The sequence below is a fragment of the Eulemur rufifrons genome, chromosome 6, assembly GCF_041146395.1.
Source record: "Eulemur rufifrons isolate Redbay chromosome 6, OSU_ERuf_1, whole genome shotgun sequence".
NCBI lineage: Eukaryota > Metazoa > Chordata > Mammalia > Primates > Lemuridae > Eulemur > Eulemur rufifrons.
In genome coordinates this window covers 53,857,963-53,881,929 of record NC_090988.1, presented here as the reverse complement: position 1 = coordinate 53,881,929, position 23,967 = coordinate 53,857,963, and the positions used below count along the sequence as shown (strand labels likewise).

Below are 23,967 nucleotides of genomic sequence, written 5' to 3'. Positions count from 1 at the left end.
TTCCTTTTGTAGCTGGCTTCTTTCATTCAGCATGTTTCTGAGATTCACCCACATTGACTGTATCCGTAATTCACTCCTTTTCATTGCTGAGTCCTATTGGTGGGGGGGGGGGGAGAGGATGTTATCTCTTTATTACTAATTTCTATTTTCATTGCATTGTGCTCAGAGTCTATGATGATAATATTATAATAATGATAGCAAACATTAACTAAGTCCTCACCATATAAAGGGCATTGTTCTGAACTCTACCTCTCACAATTCTGAGGGACCACTATTAGCATCTCCATTTTACATTAGAAAACTAGGGCACAGAAGTATTTGATAACTTACCCAAGGTCATACAACTAGGAGGAACCACAATTTGGCTCCTGAGCCTCTCTTAACTTCACGTACTACACAAAATGTATGGCATCAATTCCATGGAATTCTTTGAGACTTCCTTTATAGGCTAATATATAAGTAATCAATTTTTCTGTTTATAAAGAATTCATATTCTCTATACCAGATATAGAACTCTGTATGCAACTAATTAAGCTTGTTAATTATGGAACTCAAATCTATATACTTTTAAATTTTTTATTTGCTTTATATATCCATTTCAGAGATGGATGCTAAAATCTCCCACTATGATTACAGATCTATGGACTCTCCTTACAATTTTGTAATTTGTACTTTTTATATTTCAAATGTATGTTATTAGGTAAATAAATCTGCATGCATATTGTGCTTCCAGATGGATTATTCTATTCATTTATAAGTATCTTCATCCCTATTAATGATTAGACTCCAGTCTTATCTAATAATAATATAATACCATTTTTCTTTCTAGAAGTGTTTCCTTGAATATTTTATTGCTTTGTTTTCAATTTTCAGTATCATTATGCTTTTTAGATATCTTACAAGTACGTACCAATTTAGATTTATAATTTTTAGGTTAAAAAAAAGTAAAGTTAAAAAGCAACAAACTGGGGAGAAGTATTTAAAATAAATAAAATTAACAGCCTAAAATATAAAAAATAAGAAAAACTAACATTCAAATAGAAAATCAGGCTAGGGACAGATTAGCAAAGGCTAAGGGTGATTAACAAAATACATAAAATAATGCCAAAAAGTCAAATATGAAAAAAATCCAAACTTGCTAATAACCAAAGAAATCCAGAACTCAAGCAATAAAATCATTTTGCCTATTACAATGACCAATATTAGAACAATATTAGAATAATGATAATACAAGTTGCCAGGTTTGGAAATAAAGTACCTACATAGTGGTGGAGGCAATTTTGGCAGCAAGTATAGTAGCCATTTATACGGTGTATTTAACCCATCAACTCTACTTCTTATAATTTATCCTTAAAAAGTTACATAAATACACAAGGATGTGAATAAGAACGCTGAAAATTACATACTGTAGTGTAGTATATGGTCTTTATGCAAACAAAGGAAAATAAAACTTGAGTTTTAAGAACAACAAGAAGTCGGTCGGGCGCGGTGGCTCACGCCTGTAATCCTAGCACTCTGGGAGGCCGAGGTGGGCGGATCGTTTGAGCTCAGGAGTTCGAGACCAGCCTGAGCAAGAGCGAGACCCCATCTCTACTAAAAATAGAAAGAAATTATATGGACAGCTAAAAATATATATAGAAAAAATTAGCCGGGCATGGTGGCGCATGCCTGTAGTCCCAGCTACTCGGGAGGCTGAGGCAGGAGGATCGCTTGAGCTCAGGAGTTTGAGGTTGCTGTGAGCTAGGCTGACGCCACGGCACTCACTCTAGCCTGGGCAACAGAGTGAGACTCTGTCTCAAAAAAAAAAGGAACAACAAGAAGTCTACATTTTAGAAATCTATTAAATATTTATTGTCCAACAACGTCTCATTCAGTAACAAACATTTCCTCAGTATCTATATACCAGGCTCTGAAATATACAAAGATAAAAAAAACAGTCTTGCTCTCGAAAAGCTCACAGTCTGGAGGGGAAGACATACCAAAAAACAAATGATTAACATACAGTGTGATGAGTACTCTAACAGTGACATATACTGGGTGTTAAGGGAGGACACAGGCAGTCAAAAACATAGGCTCCCTATGAAATCTAATCTGGCACCCCTCGAGTCAATTTTGTTGTTCAATGTTTGTTTAGAAAAGAGGCAGCGGGCTGCTAAGAAGAGGAAGGACAGTAAATAATGGCCACTAGTTGCAGAGCTCAGCCTCTTCTCTTTCCCAGCAATTTAGCTCTGGCTCGAAACTTGCATATCATACTAAAACTTACTCCTAATTTTACTAAACTTTCTTAAAAGGCAATTAAGCATATCCCTTGGGATCAATCTCTCGTTCTCTCTCTCTCTCTCTCTCTCTCTTTCTCACATTCACATACACACACACACACACACACACACACCCCCCAAGAAGATTGTTTCTATTTATTTCTCTCATACTTATCCCAGAAGGAGCTCTATGGTAAATGCAATTTTCTCCCCATCTCATATTTTGTTACACCCCACTCTGTTTTATTACACCCCACTCAGCTAGATAATCCATTATTCCAACTCTGCACAGAGGAAGGATACCTAAAAAGGAAAAAGAGAAGGAGGGGTACCAGAAAAGGCTCCCCGGATTAAAGTGTTATAAATAAATAACCTTAAAAGAATAAAAAAATCAAAAACTAAAACTGTGATCTTAGACAAATCAGTGAATCTTCTGGGCTTTCCCTCACCTATATGAAGTGAATAATAACATCTCTTTGGTTGCTTAGATTTAAATGAAATAATAATAATTAAAAAAGAGAATGAATCAAATTTTATGTTTTTATCGAAGAAAAATAATGACACTTTGATAGTAAATGACTCCCAAACTCTTACAGGTACAAAAATTGCCGCATATCAGAGGCCTAAGACTATAGGAAGAAATATTGAGACACAGACTCTGCTACAGCTGAGTGCACCCTAGTGGCCTCAGAGAAAAACACCCCACAAGGAAAGCAAGTACATAGACAACCCTTCAGTAGCAGATGGCATTATCCTACACAAAGATGTCACCATTTAGCCATCTTCTCACTTGGTCTGCTCTTCAGAACACAGGCATGGCTATTTGTAAAAGCTGGTCTGAAGCAGAGATGAACCACATGGCTAAGGAATAGAAACTTAAATTGCCTTTGTAAAATTAAACAGGCAAAATTAGAAAACTAGTGTTCATGATGGCAAAAAGAAAGAAATATTTCATTAATGGCATTAATCTAGTCCAATGAAGGCATGGCAAAATTTGAAGTATCTATTACTCAGATGCCCTGAAGATGGTACTTTTTTAAAGTAGGTACACTTAGAAAAAAATGTCTGTATTGGACTCTGTGAAATTGCTGAGAATGAATTTGCTATCCTAAAGTGTATTACACTCTATGAAAGAGCGCAAGAAATAGCTTTATAGTATGGCTGTTCTACAGCATTTGGAAACAATCTACAAAATACACAGAATAAGTAAATGTCATTTAGTCTCATTGCTAAATGTTTTAATACTGTATAATGCAAGTTATATTTAGGATATGCACAGTTTATCTTAATCACCAAACATTTATGAAGCCATAAGCAGCCTAATCCTTCCTCGTCCTACCAAAAGAAATAACAAAATAATTAATTTAAAAAGACATAAAGTATATATTTTTAATTAATTAAATCACATACACGTGAAAGAAGGGAGAGAAACACCTTATAAACAAGCCAAACCAACACTCTCTTATTAATCTATCATTTAGTAAAATAAACTTGAAAAATCACCAATTATTTCACTGACATTTTCAATCTACAACAAATTTAAGGTTGATTATCCAATTAATAAATTTGTACATCTTGGAATTCTACCTCTCCCGCAGTATCTCTTAGCCAAGCCAGTATTTCCTGAAATTTCTGAGGTCAGAAAAAAGATCTGAAGTGCACACTAAACAACTCCTAGATAACTCCTAGAACAGCAGCTCTCACCTTTAACTACAAATGAGAATCACCTGCTATGGCTTTTAAAAACACACATGCCCAGGCCTCTCCCCGAATCATCTACCAACTGAGAATTTTAAGAGCAGGGCCTGGGCATCTGTAATGTAAATTGCACAGGTGACTATTGCTTTTACAAAGCATTGCTGGCACTTGTATTTGAATAAGCTATGTTTAATTCTGGGAATTAAAAATATTTCAAAGATTATGTCATCATCACATCATAATGGCAATATTCAGGAAGTTGAAAATACTGTATAATCTTTTTCATCATATAACTATCCCCCTCTACCACTTCACAACAAAGGCTGGGGAGCATCACCTATCAGACTTATCAAATGCTGTCTAAACAGAGCTGCCTGTTCTCTAGTTACATACATCAGACAACTGACTCTTATTTTAATGGTTAACCTTTAAACTTCTTTGCCTTTCAGATTTATTTATTTATTTATTTTTTTAATTTCAGCTCATTATGGGGGTACAAAAGTTCAGGTTATATATATTGTCCATGCCTCCCCATCCCCCCGAGTCTGAGCTTCAAATGTGTCCATTCCCTAGACAGTATACATCGCACTCATCATGTAGGTGTGCACCCATCCCCTCCCCCTACCCCATCCCCCCCAGTCAGAACTTCAAGCATGTCCATTCCCCAGAGAGTTGGAACCCATTCTATTAAGTGAAGTATCCCAAGAAGGGAAAAATAAGCACCACATGTACTCAACGTACTCACCAGCAAACTGGTTTCCCTGAGTGCACATTTGGAATAACACCAATTGGGTATCGGACAGAGGTGGGGCCTGGGGGGAAGGGATGGGTGTATACCTACTTGATGAGTGCCTTTCAGATTTAATCCACTATAAATCAAGAGAAATAATGTCATCAAACTGAGTTACCTGAAAAAAGATAATCTTATCACAAAGAAACTAAAGTCTGTCATAGATAGGCCTTATCGGAATAGAATCATAGAAATCCTCCAATGCTTTTTATCATAACATTCTTTATGTACAACTTAGGTCAATTTCGCAAAAATTGATAGGCAATAGAAGACTACTATGTTCTCTCAAAAAGTAACACTTTTCGAAAGTGTTACTGTCATAGTTCACAAAATATAAATAGGGACGCATAGGAGTTAAGACCACTAACTAAGACTGCATTGTCTTTCTCTCTTTTTTTTTAAGAGACAAGATCTCCTCTGTCACCCAGGCAAGAGTACAGTGGTGCTATGATATTTCACTGCAACCTCAAACTCCTAGGCTCAAGTGATCCTCCTGCCTCAGTCTCCAAAGTTGCTGGGACTACACAGGCAGACATTACCATGCCCAGCTAATTTTTTATTTTTTTAAAGCCAGGGTCTCACTATGTTGTCCATCGTGGTCCTGAATTCCTGGCCTCAAGCAATCTTCCCTTCTCCATCTCCCAAAGTGCTGGGATTACATGTATGAGCCACCACACCTGGCCCTCTTTTTTTTTTTTTTAAGACTCTATTTTCAAATAAAAATATAACTTTCCATTCAAATTTATCAATATTAATCAAGTTGCCAAAATCATCTTGTCAGCAGGTCTATAATCAAGTTCACCTTTGCACACCATGATTTTAAATGTTTTCATCTTGTTTATGACCCAGTTTAACATGCCTAGTTTTCTTTTTCAGGAAAAAAGTGAGAGACATTCATTAGTCAGACAACTCTTTATTAAAGTGAAACATATGTTCCTTTGAGATCATGACAGAGAACACATACTAAACATTTTAATCAAATGAAAATTTTTGCTATTTGTATAAGATGCAAATATAAGTTAACATACAATTTTTACTACATTTGCCTTTAAACATTTTGAGTGCAAGATACATCTCATCCTTCAATTATACTGTACATCTAAAAGATACATCATAAATCTTTCACAGCATTCTTCCTGGCAGAGTCACATAAAATTAAACACTGAAGTCTTTTCCCTTGTCTTCTCCTTTGTTAAAATGATGCTGACACATAACATATAGGAGGTTTGAAGACTTAATTTTAATACATGTGTACTAATATATCAAGATTAGACCTAGATCAATGACAAAAGACACCAGAAGAACAAAATAGGCCATTGTGAAAGCTATTTTTTAAATTTTATAAACTAACAGAACTTTGAAAACCTAGTTACTTTCCTGAGAGTAATTTGGGACTACTGTGTCTCTTCAGAATATTTGTTCTCATGTTATGCAAAACGAAACAATGAAATTGGATAATAACAATTTATTTTCTAGGTAAGAAGCACTTCAACAATTTTTGTAACCTATTGGCTTCAAACTTGTAAAGAAATTTTTTTATTAACGAGAGTTTACTAACTAATATAAAGTGGCATGAGATTATACACAATGCTACCACCAATATGAGCTGATTCTAAGCTATTCGTGGAGTATATTTTATTTTAGGTACATTGCCAAAGGTAAAAATAAACATAATTACTTGACCAGAAACAAATCTTGCTGTAACACATAGCAAGACTTTAGCTCTATTCAGAAACTTTGTATCCTTCACTTGTCCCCACAAAACTACCTGGTCGTAACTTAAGACAAAAAAGTCATTTTCAACTGTGGAAATATCTCAAAATGTAACCTAAACACCAGATACAATTATCAGAAGAGCCAAGAGATTCACAAAAGTCCAGTGTTTGACACAACACTTCAACAATCCTAGATCTGAAAAAACACGAAACTCCAGACCATGGATCTTCTTCCACCCAGTGCTAATCAGCCAGACCGAAAGATCTGCAAGACACTGAACCTTACACCTCTTCTTTGGTATCTATTCCAAGCAGTAGTTCTTGAAATAAGATTCTATACACTCCATCCACAGTGTCTTGTCATGGTGGGGACTGAAAATGCTGGGCCCCAATTATTTCAAATAATCCTGAGTGAAAAACATCTGTCTTCTACTTTCAAGGAAATTGAGGACAGATATCAAAACCAAAGAAAAGATGGTCCTATGTTCAACAGATTCCTGCCAAGATCTAACAAGGGGTGAGAAAATAAATATATGTCTAAAACAGGCTCTCTTATTTCTTGGAAATACTATGAAAATTTCACTTCATTTCAATCACTAAATCATATACCTTTAGAAATAGTTTTTTTTTTTTCTTTTTTTTTTTTTGAGACAGAGTCTCACTCTGTTGCCCAGGCTAGAGTGAGTGCCGTGGCGTCAGCCTAGCTCACCGCAACCTCAAACTCCTGGGCTTAAGCGATCCTACTGCCTCAGCCTCCCGAGTAGCTGGGACTACAGGCATGCGCCACCATGCCCGGCTAATTTTTTTTGTATATATATATTTTAGTTGTCCATATAATTTCTTTCTATTTTTAGTAGAGACGGGGTCTCACTCTTGCTCAGGCTGGTCTCGAACTCCTGACCTCGAGCGATCCACCCGCCTCGGCCTCCCAGAGTGCTAGGATTACAGGCGTGAGCCACCGCGCCCAGCCTAGAAATAGTTTTTAATGAGAGAGCTCAGATTTTGAAGTCGGGTATATACCAGGTTCAAATCCAGTTCTTCCACTTCTTTGTTCTTCAATCTTGGGCCACTTAACCACTCTAAGCCTTAGTCTCCTCATTTATAAAATGGGAATAATAATAATAGAATGCATAGATGCTGTGAAGATATGAGATATAATTAATGTTCAAAAATAAGCATTGACAAGTATGTGGCAAAATCGGAACCCTCATACACTGCTGGTGAAAATGTAAAATGGTGCAAAAACTTTGGAAAATAGGTTAGTAGTTCCTCAAATAGTTAAACATAGTTACTATACTACCCAGAAATTCCACTTCCAGGTATAAACCCAAGAGAAATGAAAACACATATGCATGAAAAAAACTTTACATGAATGCTCATCACAATCTTATTTATAACAGCAAAAAGTGAAAATAATCCAAATGTCCATTGACTGATGAATGTATTAATAAATGTGGTATACCCATACAATGAAATATTATTTAGCAATAAAAAGAAATGAAGTATTGATACATGCTACAATGTTGATGAACCTTGGAAACATGCTAAGTGAAAGAAGCCAATCACAAAGGAACACATATTATATGATTCCATTTACATAAAATGTCCAAAATAAACAAATCTATAGAATCAAAAAATAAATCAGTGGTTGCCTAGGCCTGGGCAAATCGGGAGAAAAGGGGGAGGTGATGACTAAGGGGTACAAGCCTTCTTTTGGGGGTAATACAAATGTTCTAAAACTGCCTGTGGTAATGGATGTACAACTCTGTGAATATACTAAAAGTCACTGAATTATACACTTTATATTGGTGAATTGCACGATGTGTAAATTATATTTCAATAAAGCTGTTCTAAAAATTCCTATGCTACAGTGTATATACAATCATATATGAAATATCCAAACTCATATCCAAAAACAGAGGATTAAGCTTATACAGATAGTAAATATGTATAAATACATCATCTTAATTATGTATTTAAAAACAGTACAATATCTTCCTAGAATAGATTTGAGAAGCATACTTCCATTTCCAACCATGAGGAAATAAATGACACCAGACTAGCCCTCCCCAGTAATATGTATAAAACTGGACAAAATATATGACTCTATTATTTTCAGGTACTAAACAACAGGCAGCACAAGAAGTGCATACCATTCACTCCAGTGTTCTGCGTGTGACACTTTCCCAACTACACCACAGGGAGGTAGAACCTAAGCCCAAGCATGATCCTCTCACTGAACTAAGATACAGAGATCAGAGTTCTGGGTTATTGCAGTAGCTATTAACAGAATTTATAAGACAGGGTACTGTAGAAAAGACATCAATGCAAAAGGGGTGGCCCCAGAAGTCTGCATGGGGATTCCTTGAGTGCCCTTGGCTGTGGGTTGTGCTACACATAAGCCAGGGCAGGACTCCATGAGGGCTAGTAGAGTTGCTGCTGGAAGCCTGAGAGCTGAACAGATACAAGAAGTAGCTCTCTGCTGGAAGACATTGGAATTCCAGTCCATTTGGAATAGAGAGACATTGCTGCACACCTTGGGCACTCAGGCATTCAGCTAAAACCCTAGAAAAGTCATACACTAGAGTAAAGGCCAAGTCTTAGAACAAAAACCAAAACTTAAACATAATTGCCACAACATACGATAAAATCAATCCTGAAAGGATCAAAAACAATTTCACGCCTGCCAAAACAAAACTCAACACTCTTTAAAAAAAGACAATACAATGACATTCCTATAATGTTTCATCCACAATGTCCTAATAATCAAAAATCACTAGATATGCAAATAAGCAGGCAAATTTGACCCATAATCAGGGGAAAAAAGCAGTCAACAGAAACAGATGACAAGATGATTCCAATGTTGGAAACAGGAGGAAAGAACTTTAAAACAGCTATTATAAATACACTCAATCACTTAAAGGCACAATATCAGAAATGAAAACTTCACTGGATGGGCTTAACAGTAGATTGAAAACTACAAAAGAAAGGGCCAATGAACTAGAAAACAGATCAATACAAATTATCCTATCTGAAGAACACAGAATATTATCAAACAGTTTAACATAAGTGTAATTGGAGTCCAAACAAAAAGAGATTGAGAATAAGGCAGGAAAATAATCTTCAAAGAAATAATCGCCAAAAGTTTCCCAGGTTTTTTTTTAAAAAACATCAACCTATTGATCCAAAAAGCTCCAAACAAGATAATTACAGTTACCACACTACTCACATCACACTCAAAACTGTAGGAAATCAAAGGATAAAGAGAAAAAAAGTTATCAGGTGGGGAAAGGCACATTACACAGAAGTAAACAGGAATATAAATAATAGCTGACTTCTCATCAGAAACAATGAAGGCCAAAGACAATGGAGCTTCCAACTGTCAACCCAGAATTCTATATCCAAAAAAATATCCTTCAAAAATGAGGGTAAATTTCAGATAAATGAAAGCTAAGAGAATTGGTGGCAGCAGAATTACACTAAATATGCTGAAGACAGCTCTTCAGGATGAAAGGAAATGATACCAGATGGAAACTCAAACCTGTATGTTGGTCTTAGGAAGGAAAGAAGAGAGTCAGAATTGGTGAATATAAGACTTTTTCCCTTCTCTTAATCTCTTTAAAAAATAAAGCAAAAGTAACATTGTATTATGAAGTTTATAAGTATGCAGCACAAAGTCTGAGATGCAGTAATTGCAATTAGACCACTGTAAGGTCTTATGTAAAATGGTATAACATTAACTCTAAGCAGACAGTGATAAATTAAGAATGCATGATGGGCCGGGCGCAGTAGCTCACGCCTGTAATCCTAGCACTCTGGGAGGCCGAGGTGGGTGGATCGTTTGACCTCAGGAGTTCGAGACCAGCCTGAGCAAGAGTAAGACCCCGTCTCTACTAAAAATAGAAAGAAATTAGCTGGAAAACTAAAACTATATAGAAAAAATTAGCCTGGCAAGGTGGCGCATGCCTGTAGCCCCGGCTACTCGGGAGGCCGAGGCAGGAGGATCGCTTGAGCCCAGGAGTTTGAGGTTGCTGTGCTAGGCTGACGCCATGGCACTCTAGCCTGGGCAACAGAGTGAGACTCTGTCTCAAAAAAAAAAAAAAAAAAGAATACATGATGTAATCCCTAGAACAAATACTTTAAAAACAGAAGAATAGCTAAAAATGCAAGGGAAGAAATAAAATGGAATACTAATAATATTCAATGACTAATAATTCAATATAACTAAGGAAAACTATTACAGACAATATCACTTTTAGTAAAAAAGGCCAAACAATTCCCCCACAGAAAAAGTTGGCCAATAATGCAAAATGGATTTTACAACAGAAACAATGTTTTAACTGATGACTATGACACAAAACCTTTGGATAATGATAGCTAAAATAAAATTTGAGGCTGGACAGGAATCTAACCACCTAATATGTTTACTTGCGTGAAGACAAAAGAATTCCACAATGCAAAAAGAAAGGAACACAGTAGTACAAAAACCCTGTTTCCCCAACTCTTAGCTACAACCAACTGGAAACCAGTCATTTTATGAAGGAAAGCTTAGTAATCAAGTGTGCTTAATACTTGTACATATTAGAAATAAATTTTAAAGTCTATTAATAATGAAAATAACTTCACTAAAAACTCATTAAAAGCCAAAAATGGCATTTTAGCATCAAATAATATAAACTTTTACAATATCTGTTATGTTTAACAGATGTGCAATAAAGTAACCAATATTAATCATTTAATTTTAGTTTTGAGAGTAGGTAATATTCACATAGTTTAAAATTCAAAAAATCACCATCAAATTGGTTTCACTGATCATCACCTAAGAGCACATTTAGGAATAACATTAATCGGGTGTCAGGTAGATGTGGGGGGAGGGGATGGGTGTATACATACATAATGAGTGCGATGCGCACTGTCTAGGGGATGGACACACTTGAAGCTCTGATGGGGGGGCAAGGGCAATATACGTAACATAAACTTTTGTACCCCCATAATATGCTTAATTTAAAAAAAAAAACATACAAAAAGGATATACAATAAAAAGTCTCTGTCCCCTCCCTCCAATCCCAGCCACCCATAAAGAGGAAAAACAAATATCACTACTATATAATCAGGGGATATATATACTCCAATAGTTTCCTGTGGGACCACAGACATGGTAACACTTTTCATAACACAAGAAATAACAATTTCTTTTTGAATTGGGATTATTTTAAAGCTCACCAAACAGAAAACATCTGGATGACAAGAGATTCACATACGAATGCCAAAAAGGAGCTCAAATGGAATAAAGTATGACCAAGGAATACTGGAAGAGCACAACAAAATAAAATAAACAAAAATATCAGCTAGATACTATAAATTAGTCCTGACCAACACATGACAGAAAATCTGCACAAGTGGAACAAAGAACATGGTTACAAGTTTCTGTTCCTAGTTCCCAAATTAGTCACTGAAAAGCCAGCAACACAAACCAGACTTATAAAACTAACTCCTTCTTATGCATCAGATCATTCCTGAAGACTGACACCAACAAAACAATGGCATCTTTGGTACCCCAATGAACATCTGAAGGACTTACAAAGAAAAACATCAACTTACCAGCATAGGTCTCCTCAGGTAAAAGGCTTTCTACTTTCAAGACTGAATTGCCAATCAATTATTAAGGGTCAAATTATTCAGCTAGGGGTGATTCTAGCTCTTATTTGTCCTTTCCTCCTTTCAGTTTAGCCACTTCACTAATGCTTTCACCTGAGAAGTAAAAAGGAGTTCACTAAAAATACAATTGCAAGGTTGTGTACACCTATAGTCCCAGCTACTTGGAAGGCTAAGGCAGGAAAATCGTTTGAGCCCAGGAGTTTGAGGTTATGGAGAGTTATGATTGGATGACTACACACCAGCCTGAGTGACAGAGTGAGACCCCATCTTTAAAATACTTTTTAAAAAACCCCCCAAACCCCAAAGTAGTGCCCATAAAAGGTCTTTGTACAGCATGTGGAATGTAATAGATGCTCAATAAATGCATGTTGACTGTAATTTATTAAGTAGTTGAGAACATCAATTTAGAAATTACGGTTTGTGGTTTATCCCCTAAACAGTTAACCAACCTGTGGGTTGAAAAATGAAATCGACCTCAAACATAAACTGCTAAAGAACTCAAGTGATGCTAACAAATCTTTTTCACCAAGATCAGTAGTCTTAGGCCCTTCCATCTTTCTGTATGTTGATAATGATTCTCCTCATGATTGCTAGATAGCTTCTGCAACTCCAAGCATTATATTTTTGTATAACAATTTTAGGTAGAAGAAGAGGAAAGGATGATTTCTCCTTATGCAAATTTTTCCTCCCTCCCTCTCTCCCTTCTTTCCTCCTTCATTTTCCCTCCTTCCTAATGCCTCCTTCCTACCTTCCTTCTTTTCTTCCATTAGGGAAGACAGTTTTTACCTGAAATTATCCCAATAGATTTTCCCTTCTATTTTGTTGTTCCAGTTTGTTTCACATGCCTGTGCTTGCTTAGCTGCAAAGGAGTCTGGAGATGTGATTATCTTCTGGGAGGTGGGTCTTTACCAACAAGAAAGAAGGTAATGGAGGCAGTAATGTGGCTTTTGCTACATTACTATTTTGTCCTATTTGCCACAGGGACCCATTTCCAATTTACTCCTAGTGGTTCCCATAAAAGTATTAAAAAATGGGTTGGGTTTAGATATCACTGGAATTCCAGTTGTCTCAAACAGACTGGGAATAAGGGACTCTTTGGAAACCATCTGTATTTCCTCTTCCCACTCCTTTATTTATTTATTTTTTATTTTATTATTCTTTTTTGTTGTTGTTGTTGTTTTTTCTTCCTCTACACAAGGAAACAACCAACTCCTTTTGAATTACGTATGTTAGTTTAGAAGTAAGTTTTTGTATTTGTCATGGGTAATGGGCCACTAGGCCAATGGCCTCTTAGAATTCTCTTCTAAGGAATATAAAAGTAGTTAAAAATCTTGCCACTTTTGATCTTCTGATAATTTGGAGAAATGGTGGTCTAAGGGCCCTCAAGGCAATTTTTTTTTTTTTTTTTTATAGAGACATTGTCTCACTATGTTGCCCAGGCTGGCCTTGAACTCCTGGGCTCAAGCAATCCTCCCACCTCAGCCTCCCAAAGTGCTGGGATTACAGACGTGAGCCACCACACCCGCCCTATTATTTTAATTATCAAGATAAGCCCATAAGGAATTATAATTGTTATTATTTTACAAATGAGAAACATGAGGCTCAGAGATGTTTAAGTGACTTGCATCCAAGGTCACACAGTTAATAAGAGATTAAGAACTAGGAATCAAATCCAGGTTGTATGCTTCTAAACTAGTGTTTGTTCCAGCATCTCACATCTATCCTACCACACAGATTACCTTCACAGTCTCTCATATTTATATACCTAGGTGTGGCGAGGAAAAGTGAACACAAAATTATTCTTTTTTTTTTTTTTTGGAGACAAGGTCTTGCTCTATTGCCCAGGCTAGAGTGCAGTGGCATCATCATAGCTCACAGCTCATAGCTCACTTCAACCTCAAACTCCTGGGCTCAAGCAATCCTCCTGCCTCAGCCTTCCCAGTAGCTGGGACTACAGGCACATGCCAGCACACCCAGCTAATTCTTCTATTTTCTGTAGAAACAGAGTCTCCTTATGTTGCTCAGGCTGGTCTGGAACTCCTGGCCTCAAGAGATCCTCTCACCTTGGCCTCCCAAAGTGCTGGAATTACAGGTGTGAGCCACTGCGCCCAACACTATTCTCTTTTTATCTTTTTTGAGACAAATTCTCACTATGTTGGCCAGGCTGGAGTGCCATGGCTATTTACAGGCATAATATTAGTGCATTACAGCCTCAAATTCCTGGGCTCAAGCAATCCTCACACTCAGCCTCCCAAGTAGCTGGGACTATAGGTGCGTGCCACTGTGCCAGCTAACGCTTCTATTCTTAGCCCTAATGGTGGGTAACATTCATTATTAGATCTTAGTTTAATTCCATCAGGAGAGTATCCTCCATTCAAGTCTATAAATCATAAAATAACTTCACCTGCAGTCGGCTGCAATGGCTATTCCATGTAGAACTCAAACTTTTTAAGTGTTAGGAGCAGATTAAGAACCTATGCATAATAGTTTACGAGCTAAGAAACCATTAAACAACAATAGGAAGAGTAGTATTACTAAAACCCTGACTCTTTTGATTTAAGTAAGCAGTGGTCTACAACAAAAAAAATTTTTTTTCCAAGAGACCCCCTCAAACTGTATTTCCTCCTCTGCCTAGTTAGCATTTCCTTCTTAGTCTCCCACTCAATAACTGACCATAATATGGAAGTATATATTTAAATTTTAAATTAATTTAGTCAGCTGAAGTTCCATTTTTTTCCCTCTCAAATGTTATTTAGGTGTGGTCCTACTTGATCTTTTTCCTTGCAGCCCTCAGTTTTAAAAAATTCCTCCTTTCAAGGTTTACATCATTTTTAAGCTCTATTTGAAAGAACACTGATTGAGAAGCAATGATTCTTAAGTGAATGAAAAAAAACCTGAGTCCAGTACCTGATCTTCTACTTTCAGTTTTCATCATATCCATTTAATAAAACACCATTGATTGCAAGACACATTATTTTACATTTCACTAAGAAAAAATGCTGTCAATTGACACAATACACTATCACTTAGAATTTTTGTTTATACTTAATAAAAGATCTCTTTTAAACTATAGTCAGATGTTTAGCATATATATTACTCTTGTGCATAATAAAAAAATAACTGAAATTAATTGGTACATAAACTGGTCACACTCAGAGTCAAAGACTTATGAATCACTTTTTGAATTAGTCATTGATATCCACATTTTTCCACACATTATCATCGCCTATGCCATCAAAAGCCCAGGTGATCCAACATTTGTATTCCAACCACTGTCTCTGGGATTCTCTTTCAAGCCTGCTGATACCTATCCTGCAAGTTCTATGCATGAAGTGTCATAGCCAAAAGCAACTGTAAGATGCATCTTGATTTCACAATGTAAAAAAAAAAAAAAAAAGGTATAATTTATGAAACACAATAACTTCCTTTGTTACCTTAAATAAGACAACATCCTTCTTGGACTTCAATTTCCACTAATAATAGTAGCTACCAATGCTGAATACCTACCATGCTCAGCATTTCACATATCTCATTTTACTTTTACAGAAAAGCAAAAAGATAAGCATTAATCTTGTTTTACATATATGAGATATGAGGCTCAGAAAAGCTTAGAAACTTGCTCACGATTACACAGCTAATAAGTGGCAGAGCTGGATTTCAATCTCTGGTCTACCTTCAATGTCCTTATTTTCTCCACTACTTCAGCAGTTCTCAAAATCTAAATGCACGTAAAAATCACCTCAGGTGATTCTTCCACAGAATGGGAAAAAATACTGCATATATTTGCAAATCATATAGCTGATAAGATACAGATATAAAGAACTCTTCTGTGGGGGGCGGGGACAGGGTCTTATTCTGTCACCCAGGCTGGAATGCAGTGGTGTAATTATAGCTCACTGCAGCCTCGAACTCCTGGGCTCAAGTGATCCTCCTGCTTCAGCCATTGGAGCAGCTGGGACTACAGGCATGCACACCACACCTGGCTAATTTTTTTTATTTTTTGTAGAGACAGAGTCTCACTATGTTGCCCAGGCTGGTCTTAAACGTCTGGCCTCAAGCAATCCTCCTGCCTCAGTCTCTCAAAGTGCCAGGATTTACAGGCATGAGTCACTGCACCCAATCTGATATAAAGAACTCTTACAACTCAATAAGAAAAAGACAACCCAATTATAAAATGGGCAAAGGATTTGAATAGATATTTCTCCAAAGAAGATATACAAATAGCCAATAAGCATATGAAAAAATGTTCAACATCATAAGCTGTTAAGAAAATGCAAATCAAAGCCACTTATGATACCACTTCATACCCACTAGAATGGCAATAATCAAAGACAGACAATAAAAGGCACGGCAAGAATATGGAGAAATATGAACCATCATATATTATTGCTGATGGGACTATAAAAAGGTACATCTTCTTTGGAAAACAGTTTGAAAGTTCCCTAAAAAGTTAAACATAGAGTTACCATATGACCCAGAAATTCCACTTTTAGGTATATATCCAGGAGAAATGAAAACATGTGTCCACACAAAAACTTGTACATGAATGTTCACAGCAGCACTATTCATAATAGCCAAAAAGTGGAAACAACATAAATGTCTATGAACTGATGAACAGATTAATAAAATGTGGTATATCCATACAATGGGATATTATTCGGCAATAAAAAGGAATGAAGTACTGATACTACAAAATGATGAACCCTGAAAACAGTATGCTAAAAGAAGCCAGTCAAGAGAAACCACATATTGTAGGATTCCATGTAAACATATTCCATATCTATAGAGACAGAAAGTAGATCAGTGGTTGCTTAAGGCTGGAGAAGGTGATGAGGAGTAACTGCTAATGGGTACAGGGTTTCTTTTAGGAGAGACAAAAATGTTTTACAGTTAAATTATGGTAATGGTCGTACAACCCTTTGAATACACTCAAAAACATTGAATGCTACACTTTAAATGGGTTAATTGTATAGTATGGAATCATGTGTGATATGTAGTCATACCATGTTTAGATGATATGTAAATTATATATCAATAAAGTTTTTTAAAAACTCTACAACAGATTACCTCTAAAATCTCTTTCTAGATATAACAGTCTCTCAGTCTCTGAGATAATGAAAAAAAGTCTTAGAACATCTATAAACAAACTTGAGAATCCAATCCTCAGTTGACTCCTGTGAATCTACAGTTTAGAGAATGTAACATACAGTACAGTAATTCCTCACTTGATGTCTCTATATCTCTAGGCGTCTGCAAAGGTAGGTCAGGTGTTTCTTTAGCCAATTTCAATTTTTCAGAATATCTATAAGAAATTACATACCCAGCCTTCTCTGGGTAAAGTTTTAAGTGTCTTTGCCTTTGGCTGGACTCACATTAGTGGTTTGTAAGTACTGATTCAAAGCTGATTGATGGCTCAGTGTATAAAAAATTTTTTAAAATAGTATTAGTCAATAACATACTTTTTCATAGGCAAAATATTTCAAAAAAATGGAACCTATGATGAGTTCCTTGGTTAAAAGCTTGGGAAACATAGATATAAGGGACAGCGCACTAGTCTGGAAATTAGGACAAATAGCTTAGAGTCCACACCAATGTGATTTACTTCTTCTTACTGTGCCTCAGTTTCCATAAAATGAACAAATGTGATAATATCCACCTGACTAAAATTCAATGATTTTTCCATATTATATAATGATCTCCTAAAGATGTCTGCCAAGAAGGTAACCCCAGGAAAGAACCTTTCTTAACTGACTCTGTTTGTTACATCATAAGGATAAACAATCCAAGAATACATGGGCTCTAACGTTCAGAAACTTACTTGTTAAGTAGACTTAAAAAGGAAAGAGAGAAAAAAGAATAAACTAAAAAGAAAGTAAAGTGAGCTTTTCTACTGCTGACAGCAAAAGTCAACAGGAAATATATCAGTATAAAATCTCTCCAAAGCATGGAATGTCCCTGATTAACAACAAATGAGTTTTCTTTCCCTTTTATACTTCACTCCTAACACACCAGCTTCCAAATGCATCCCTAAAACAAATGAACTGAAGAAGGGAAGGAGAGCCAAGGAAAAAATCTGCATCATAACTGGTCTCCTCCCTTCAAAATTACAGAAGATGAGAAGGGGGTAAAGGGGTAGTTGTTAGCCAAAATCCAGCATGAAATTCTCCTATTTACAGTTTAATGTGTTGTGGGGGTTTGTTTTGGTCTTAGTCATAAAAACTTTTCTGTGTCTCCTGCTAATTTCTTCATACTAAAAATGAAAAGCAGGCCAGGCGCAGTGGTTCACGCCTGTAATCCTAGCACTCTGGGAGGCTGAGGTGGGAGAATCACTTGAGGTCAGGAGTTCGAGATCAGCCTGAGCAAGAGTGAGACCCCGTCTCTAAAAAACTAAAAAGAATTTTTAAAAAAGAATAAAAAGCTATTTGCACATTTCTGAGTGAATTCATACTAACTTAAATAGAGCATAAAACTGGCAGGGTGACACCAGTGAGAAGGAACACTATACGTGGAGTTTCAGGGAGGAGAGCAGTGGAAGGAAGTCTCAAAAAGGAAAAGCAGGCAAGATTCTTTACAACTTGATATATACAAAAACCCAAGTTCAGAGATGTTTAATGAATTTTTAAAAGATCATTCCACTTGCTAGGGAAGATCAGAAAAGCCAGACCACTTCCCTCCTCAAGCAACTTTAGTTATCATGAATATCAAGAGTAGGCAAGTTTCAACTTTCAATTCAATATTATCATTGAAAAAAAAAAGCAAATTAGAAACCTAACCTCATGTTTTAGTAGGTAATATAGTATTCTATTCACAACTATACAGGAGTGAAGGGATTCATTCCATTAATTAAACACAAATAAAAGAACTCACTGACTCCTTTAAAATAATAAAGAGTCTATAATCCTTGCAGTGCCAACAATCTCTGCATTTACATATTATATATAAATAGAGATACAGTGTACATCAAATAACATAGCACATTTAAAGTGCACACATGAATCAAAGTATAACACAAGGTAAACAGATACTCCTATAGCCCCCTACAAACACAGCTTATAAAATATCTCACCTAAGAACAAATAAGGTACATTTAAATATAACCAGTCACATTCATTTAATAATTCTGCCAGCCTAAAAAAAGGGTACAAAGATATAAAAATGAAGAAGAGCCCCTAATCTCAAGGAATTCACATGAGGGGGGAAGCTAGAAGTATGTGCAAAATCAAAATCTTTTGAGATCACAGAGAACAACAAATTTGCAGTTAGTGGTAACCAGAATTTACCAGTGAAAAAGTGAGAGGAAGGGTATCAACAGGCAAAGGGAACAGCACAAACAAAGGTATGAATGTAGAGTGCACAATTAGATAACCAGGTGTCCTCAGTGGCCAGCACAGAGGGAATAAAAAGGATGCACAGGCATGAAATGGTGGTATATAATTAAGCTAAGCAGTAATCAAGTAAGCTTGCAGCGAGGCCACAGAGAACCATATACACCATGACAAGGTGTTCAGCCTATCCAGAAGGCCACAAAGAGGTGATATATAATAAACAATATTTTTAGAAAGCTAACTGGTAGCAACAGATGACATATTTAAAAGGAGTGATGGGGAATGGAAGATACGAGGACGTTACTGCAATAATTAGCATATTACTGTAAAAACACAAGTGAAATGTAATGGATCAGCAATTAATACAAACTAAACAACAGCAGCAGGGACAATGGCCTACATCAACTTAGCTTAGATGTGTGCCACATCTTACACGCACTGTCAGTTGATCTGCACAACCATTGTGAATAAAGGCCATTATTGCCTCATTCTACAAATGAGAAAACTGAAGTTTAGAAAGATTAAGTCATTTCCAGAAATCAGCACAGACAGCAGGTGACAGAGTCTGGACACAAACTCAGGACTGTCTGACTCCAATGTCCATATTCCTGACCATAGGCTCCTGCACCAACGTACAGGTAATAGGAGGAAAAGAGAAAAAATTACAATCAAGAAGTCTTTAGGAGATATAATCAACAAGACTTAATGGCCATTGACCACCCACATCCCACATGGGATTTTCATTTACACACTAATTTTGCCATCCTGAACTGCTTCTGAAAATTTATTACTTCCCTCATCTAGAGATTTCTACTAAAATACCTTAGTTCACCTAACATGTTAAAAACCATGAATTTTTAACCATATAAAAAGTTTCAGATATCTTGGACAGGGACTTTTAAGTCTAAAAATTTCCTTGTGCCCACAAGAAGTAAAGAAAAAGACAGACAAATACGAAATTAAAATGTAGTACTTTTCAATCAGAAAACAACTTGATATGTCTTGATATATCAAAGTTGTATGAAAATAGATTCATATGCTTTAGTCAGAAACCCTGCAAAGACAAGTATACAACAGAAGTGTTCATAAATAGTGACTAAGTTAAATACAGGTGAGAAAAAAAGGAAACCCTTAAACTAAAATCTTTGGGCTATAAACAATTCAGCTATCCAAACATATATAATTTTATCGTAACATACAGTTAATATTTTTCATGAAACCATCACGATGTTAGTGTGCTACAAGAAAAATAGGCAACTGATAAGGCTTCCAGACTCAATTCCGATCTGATAAATGTATTACTTAAGGAAAATAAGAATTGTAGCCACTCTGTTTCAACATACAAATCATCTTCCATCCTACAAAAATACCTTTGTTGAACTGTCAGTTTGTATTACAGGATTGTTAAATAAGTGGTATTTCTTTCAATAAAATAAGTCATGCTTCCCTCTATAAAGATACAGATTTTCACAATGTTAGCGAGATGTCTTATCTATTAAATTCAAAGTCATCTTAATTATGAATACAGGTAACTTTAATAATAAAATAAAATATGATAAACACACTTCTCACTGAATTTAACACTCAAGGACAAAGTTCTATTTGTCATGTTCTAACAAATTGTGCTCGCATATAATCATCTGGGGTTGACTGGCTCAATCCCAGATATTAACCGTTAACCACAAGTATTGGTTTAAAAAACTACACATAAAATTGTTAAGGTCAATAAATAATTTTACAATTCAGTGGAAAGATTATTTAAATAAGAATTTTTACTTCAATGATATAATTTGACTGATAGACTGTTAAGGTCCTTGTGTTATTTGTGCACTATAGGATCCCCCACTGAAGGAAAAAGTTTGTATTGTGTTAGTTCCAGTTAGAATTTCCAGCTGAGTCAAAGTTCTAACAGCCTTAAAGCAGGAAATCCAAAAGGAAATTCCATCATCAGTTCCTGGGGCTTGGTAACTCAAAGATTCTTTGAAACAGAGATATAAAAGTTCTTAAACTATTTACTATAACCTTACCTCATATCTTCAAGCAAATCACATTCTGCTTGATGTTTGGCTTGAAGTTTTGTCATCTGCTCAACTTGAATGTTTTTCAGTTCTTGTGTAACTTTCACCTAAAATATACCATATATTTATGAAGGCTTTACTACAACTTTAACAAAAAAAAGAAAACTGCTTTTAAGGAAAATACTTCACATTTGTCAGAATATATATCTCTTGCTCGCCTCTCCCCTAAAGACCATAAATCCATTATTACCCATTTAGTTTTATTTACTGAAGATACCTAATGAAAAAACTAGCCAAATAACCTGAAACAGATTATTTGAGACTGAATGAAAATACACGGGTATAAAAATTACAGAGTAAAGAGGTGCAAAACGAACTGCCAGTCATTCCATTTCATGCACAAGCTCAATACACATCTAGGTGTTCTTAGAGTTTTAAAAGAGCCTATTTCTTCCAAAAAGGATTCAAAGGCATTAACCACCAGGAGAGGTGAGCAGAGTGTACATGGCAGACGGGAACCTAAGAATACCTAACACTTAATGACCGAAATTTACACAATCATGAAATAATATGAATGAATCGACCACATAAATTATTCCATAATGGCTGCGAGAAAGCACACTGTCTCAGGATGATGCCCTCCACTCACTGACAGCGCATCAAATCACAATCTCTTTCTCACAAAGGAGAAAGCAAAAGTGACCTTCCAGCATATGCAGTGCTTTTAAACTACCCCAGCAAGCCGGTCCCGTGGCGGCTCCACTTCAAACAGCGAGAACAGCAAATGCCAGCTGGCTAGAGCCTCGCCCCCCAGGCCGGGACCCCAGGGTTCGAGGTTACGTCAAGAATCCCGGCCGCCGGAGCGGGACTACCCGGAGGGATGGGGGTGCGTGTTCGAAAGAAAAAGACTCCCTTAACTGGAGAAACCCGGATTAAGAAAGAGAGAAGAGGAAGCAGACATTCGGCAAATGTTTGCCCAAGAGGGAAGGATAGAACGGCCTCCTCCACCTAGTGCCCGGAGTAGACACTCAGTATCCATCTGCGGGATTAAAAAGACAAGGACACAGCCTCGGCCCCTGGGAAAGCTACGGAAGGGCGCAGTGGGGAAGCTGCTGACAAGCCAGGAGCACCCGTCGCTCCCACCCCTAGCCATCCAAGCCCGGATCGCAGTGCACACGCCACGCACGGCCTTGTTCTCGCTTTCCTAGGGACAGCACCACCGCCTCCTTGCCCCTTAGCGGGGAGGCAGGACGGGGGGAAGGCAGGACCCGTCGATCCCCAATTTGTTTTCCCCTGGGGTGGACAGGCAGTGACTATTCCAACTTCTTTTCGGTCGCTTCCTGGGAAAAGCAGGCCAAACCTTAAGGCTAGGCTTGAAACAAATCCCCCGCAAATTTGCAAACGGGCGGGGGTGGCGACAAGCGGCTGGAGGACTCAAACCTGGTGCAGACTAAACAATCACACACGCACAAGGCACTGCAAAGCTGCAGAGACTACCCCGCCTCCCCTCAGTGCAGCCCCGAGAATGCACTTTGCAGCGGACAGCACTGCCATGCGCGCACGCCACACACACACAAATGCACACCTGAAACTCTTGTGGTCTGGGGGTCTCCAGTGCAGAGGACAAGCCCCGGCCGCCCCTAGGTCAGAAAGGCACCTCACGCGCGCGCTCCCCGCTAGGAGCCGGCGGCAACTCGGTGACAAGCGTGAGGCGAGGGCGGTCACGGCCCCTTGCGGGAAGGGGGAGGGGGCGCAGCGGTCTCTCCAGCCGCGTTCCTTGTACGCATCCCCCTAAAACCCCAAAGCCCCCCAGCTGCGCCCTTACCTTCCTCGGCGGTGGCTGCATGATGCTGAAGGGACATCAATCCTCCCACGACGGCAGCTTCAGCAAGGGCCAGGAGGAGGAAGAGGGCGGGAGAGGAGGGGGCGACCCAGGGAGCGGGGGCGCGCGCGCGCGCGCGTATGTGTGTGTAAAAGGAGCGCCTGAGAAGGACTGGCCCCGGACGGAGCAAGGCCGGCGGACGACTGGAGGACCCGGGTCGGAGAGCGAGTGTGAAGAGAAGGGGGAGGAGCACCGGGAAGGCCTGCGGCCCGGGCGGCCCGGGGGGTGTGTGAGGAAGGAGGCGGAGACCGAGAGGGGGCGGGGGCCCCGGAGCGGGGGCGTGAGGGTCTCCCGGCTGGCCGAGCGGCGGCTGAGGAGCTGCCGCGTCGTCTGCAGTCCGGGTCCGCTGCCGGCTCTGCTGCTCCGGGCAGCCGCGACGGCCCCCACCCCTCCCACTCAGGCAGTCCAGCCCTCGCAGGGCCCAACGCCCCCGCCCGGCCCGGGGAGGAGGAAGGCGGCGCAGCACTCCCCGCTAGGGCTCCACCACTCAGGCCGCGGGAATTTCCGGCCCCACCGCGAGGCGCGGCGCCCCACTCCGGCGGCGGAGGGAACCGCTCAGCCCAGAGCTGGGTTCGAGGGGCCGAGCCAGGCAGCAAGGAGGGAGCGGGACCGCAGCGCGAGGC

At 38.2% G+C, this 23,967-nt stretch overlaps 1 protein-coding gene across 1 annotated transcript in view; it reads right to left on the bottom strand.

The window, feature by feature from the left end:
* The window catches only part of FCHSD2 (FCH and double SH3 domains 2), a 250,399-nt gene extending 226,639 nt beyond the window's left edge, over positions 1 to 23,760 (bottom strand). Inside the window, exons 1-2 of the mRNA XM_069469292.1 lie at positions 23,288 to 23,760; positions 21,472 to 21,569 (exon numbers count right to left, since the gene is read on the bottom strand). Of these exons, the coding sequence (XP_069325393.1) occupies positions 21,472 to 21,569; positions 23,288 to 23,308 (119 nt within the window). The 5' untranslated portion in view covers positions 23,309 to 23,760. The remainder of the gene's footprint in view (positions 1 to 21,471; positions 21,570 to 23,287) is intronic.
* Positions 23,761 to 23,967: the final 207 nt, after the last annotated feature.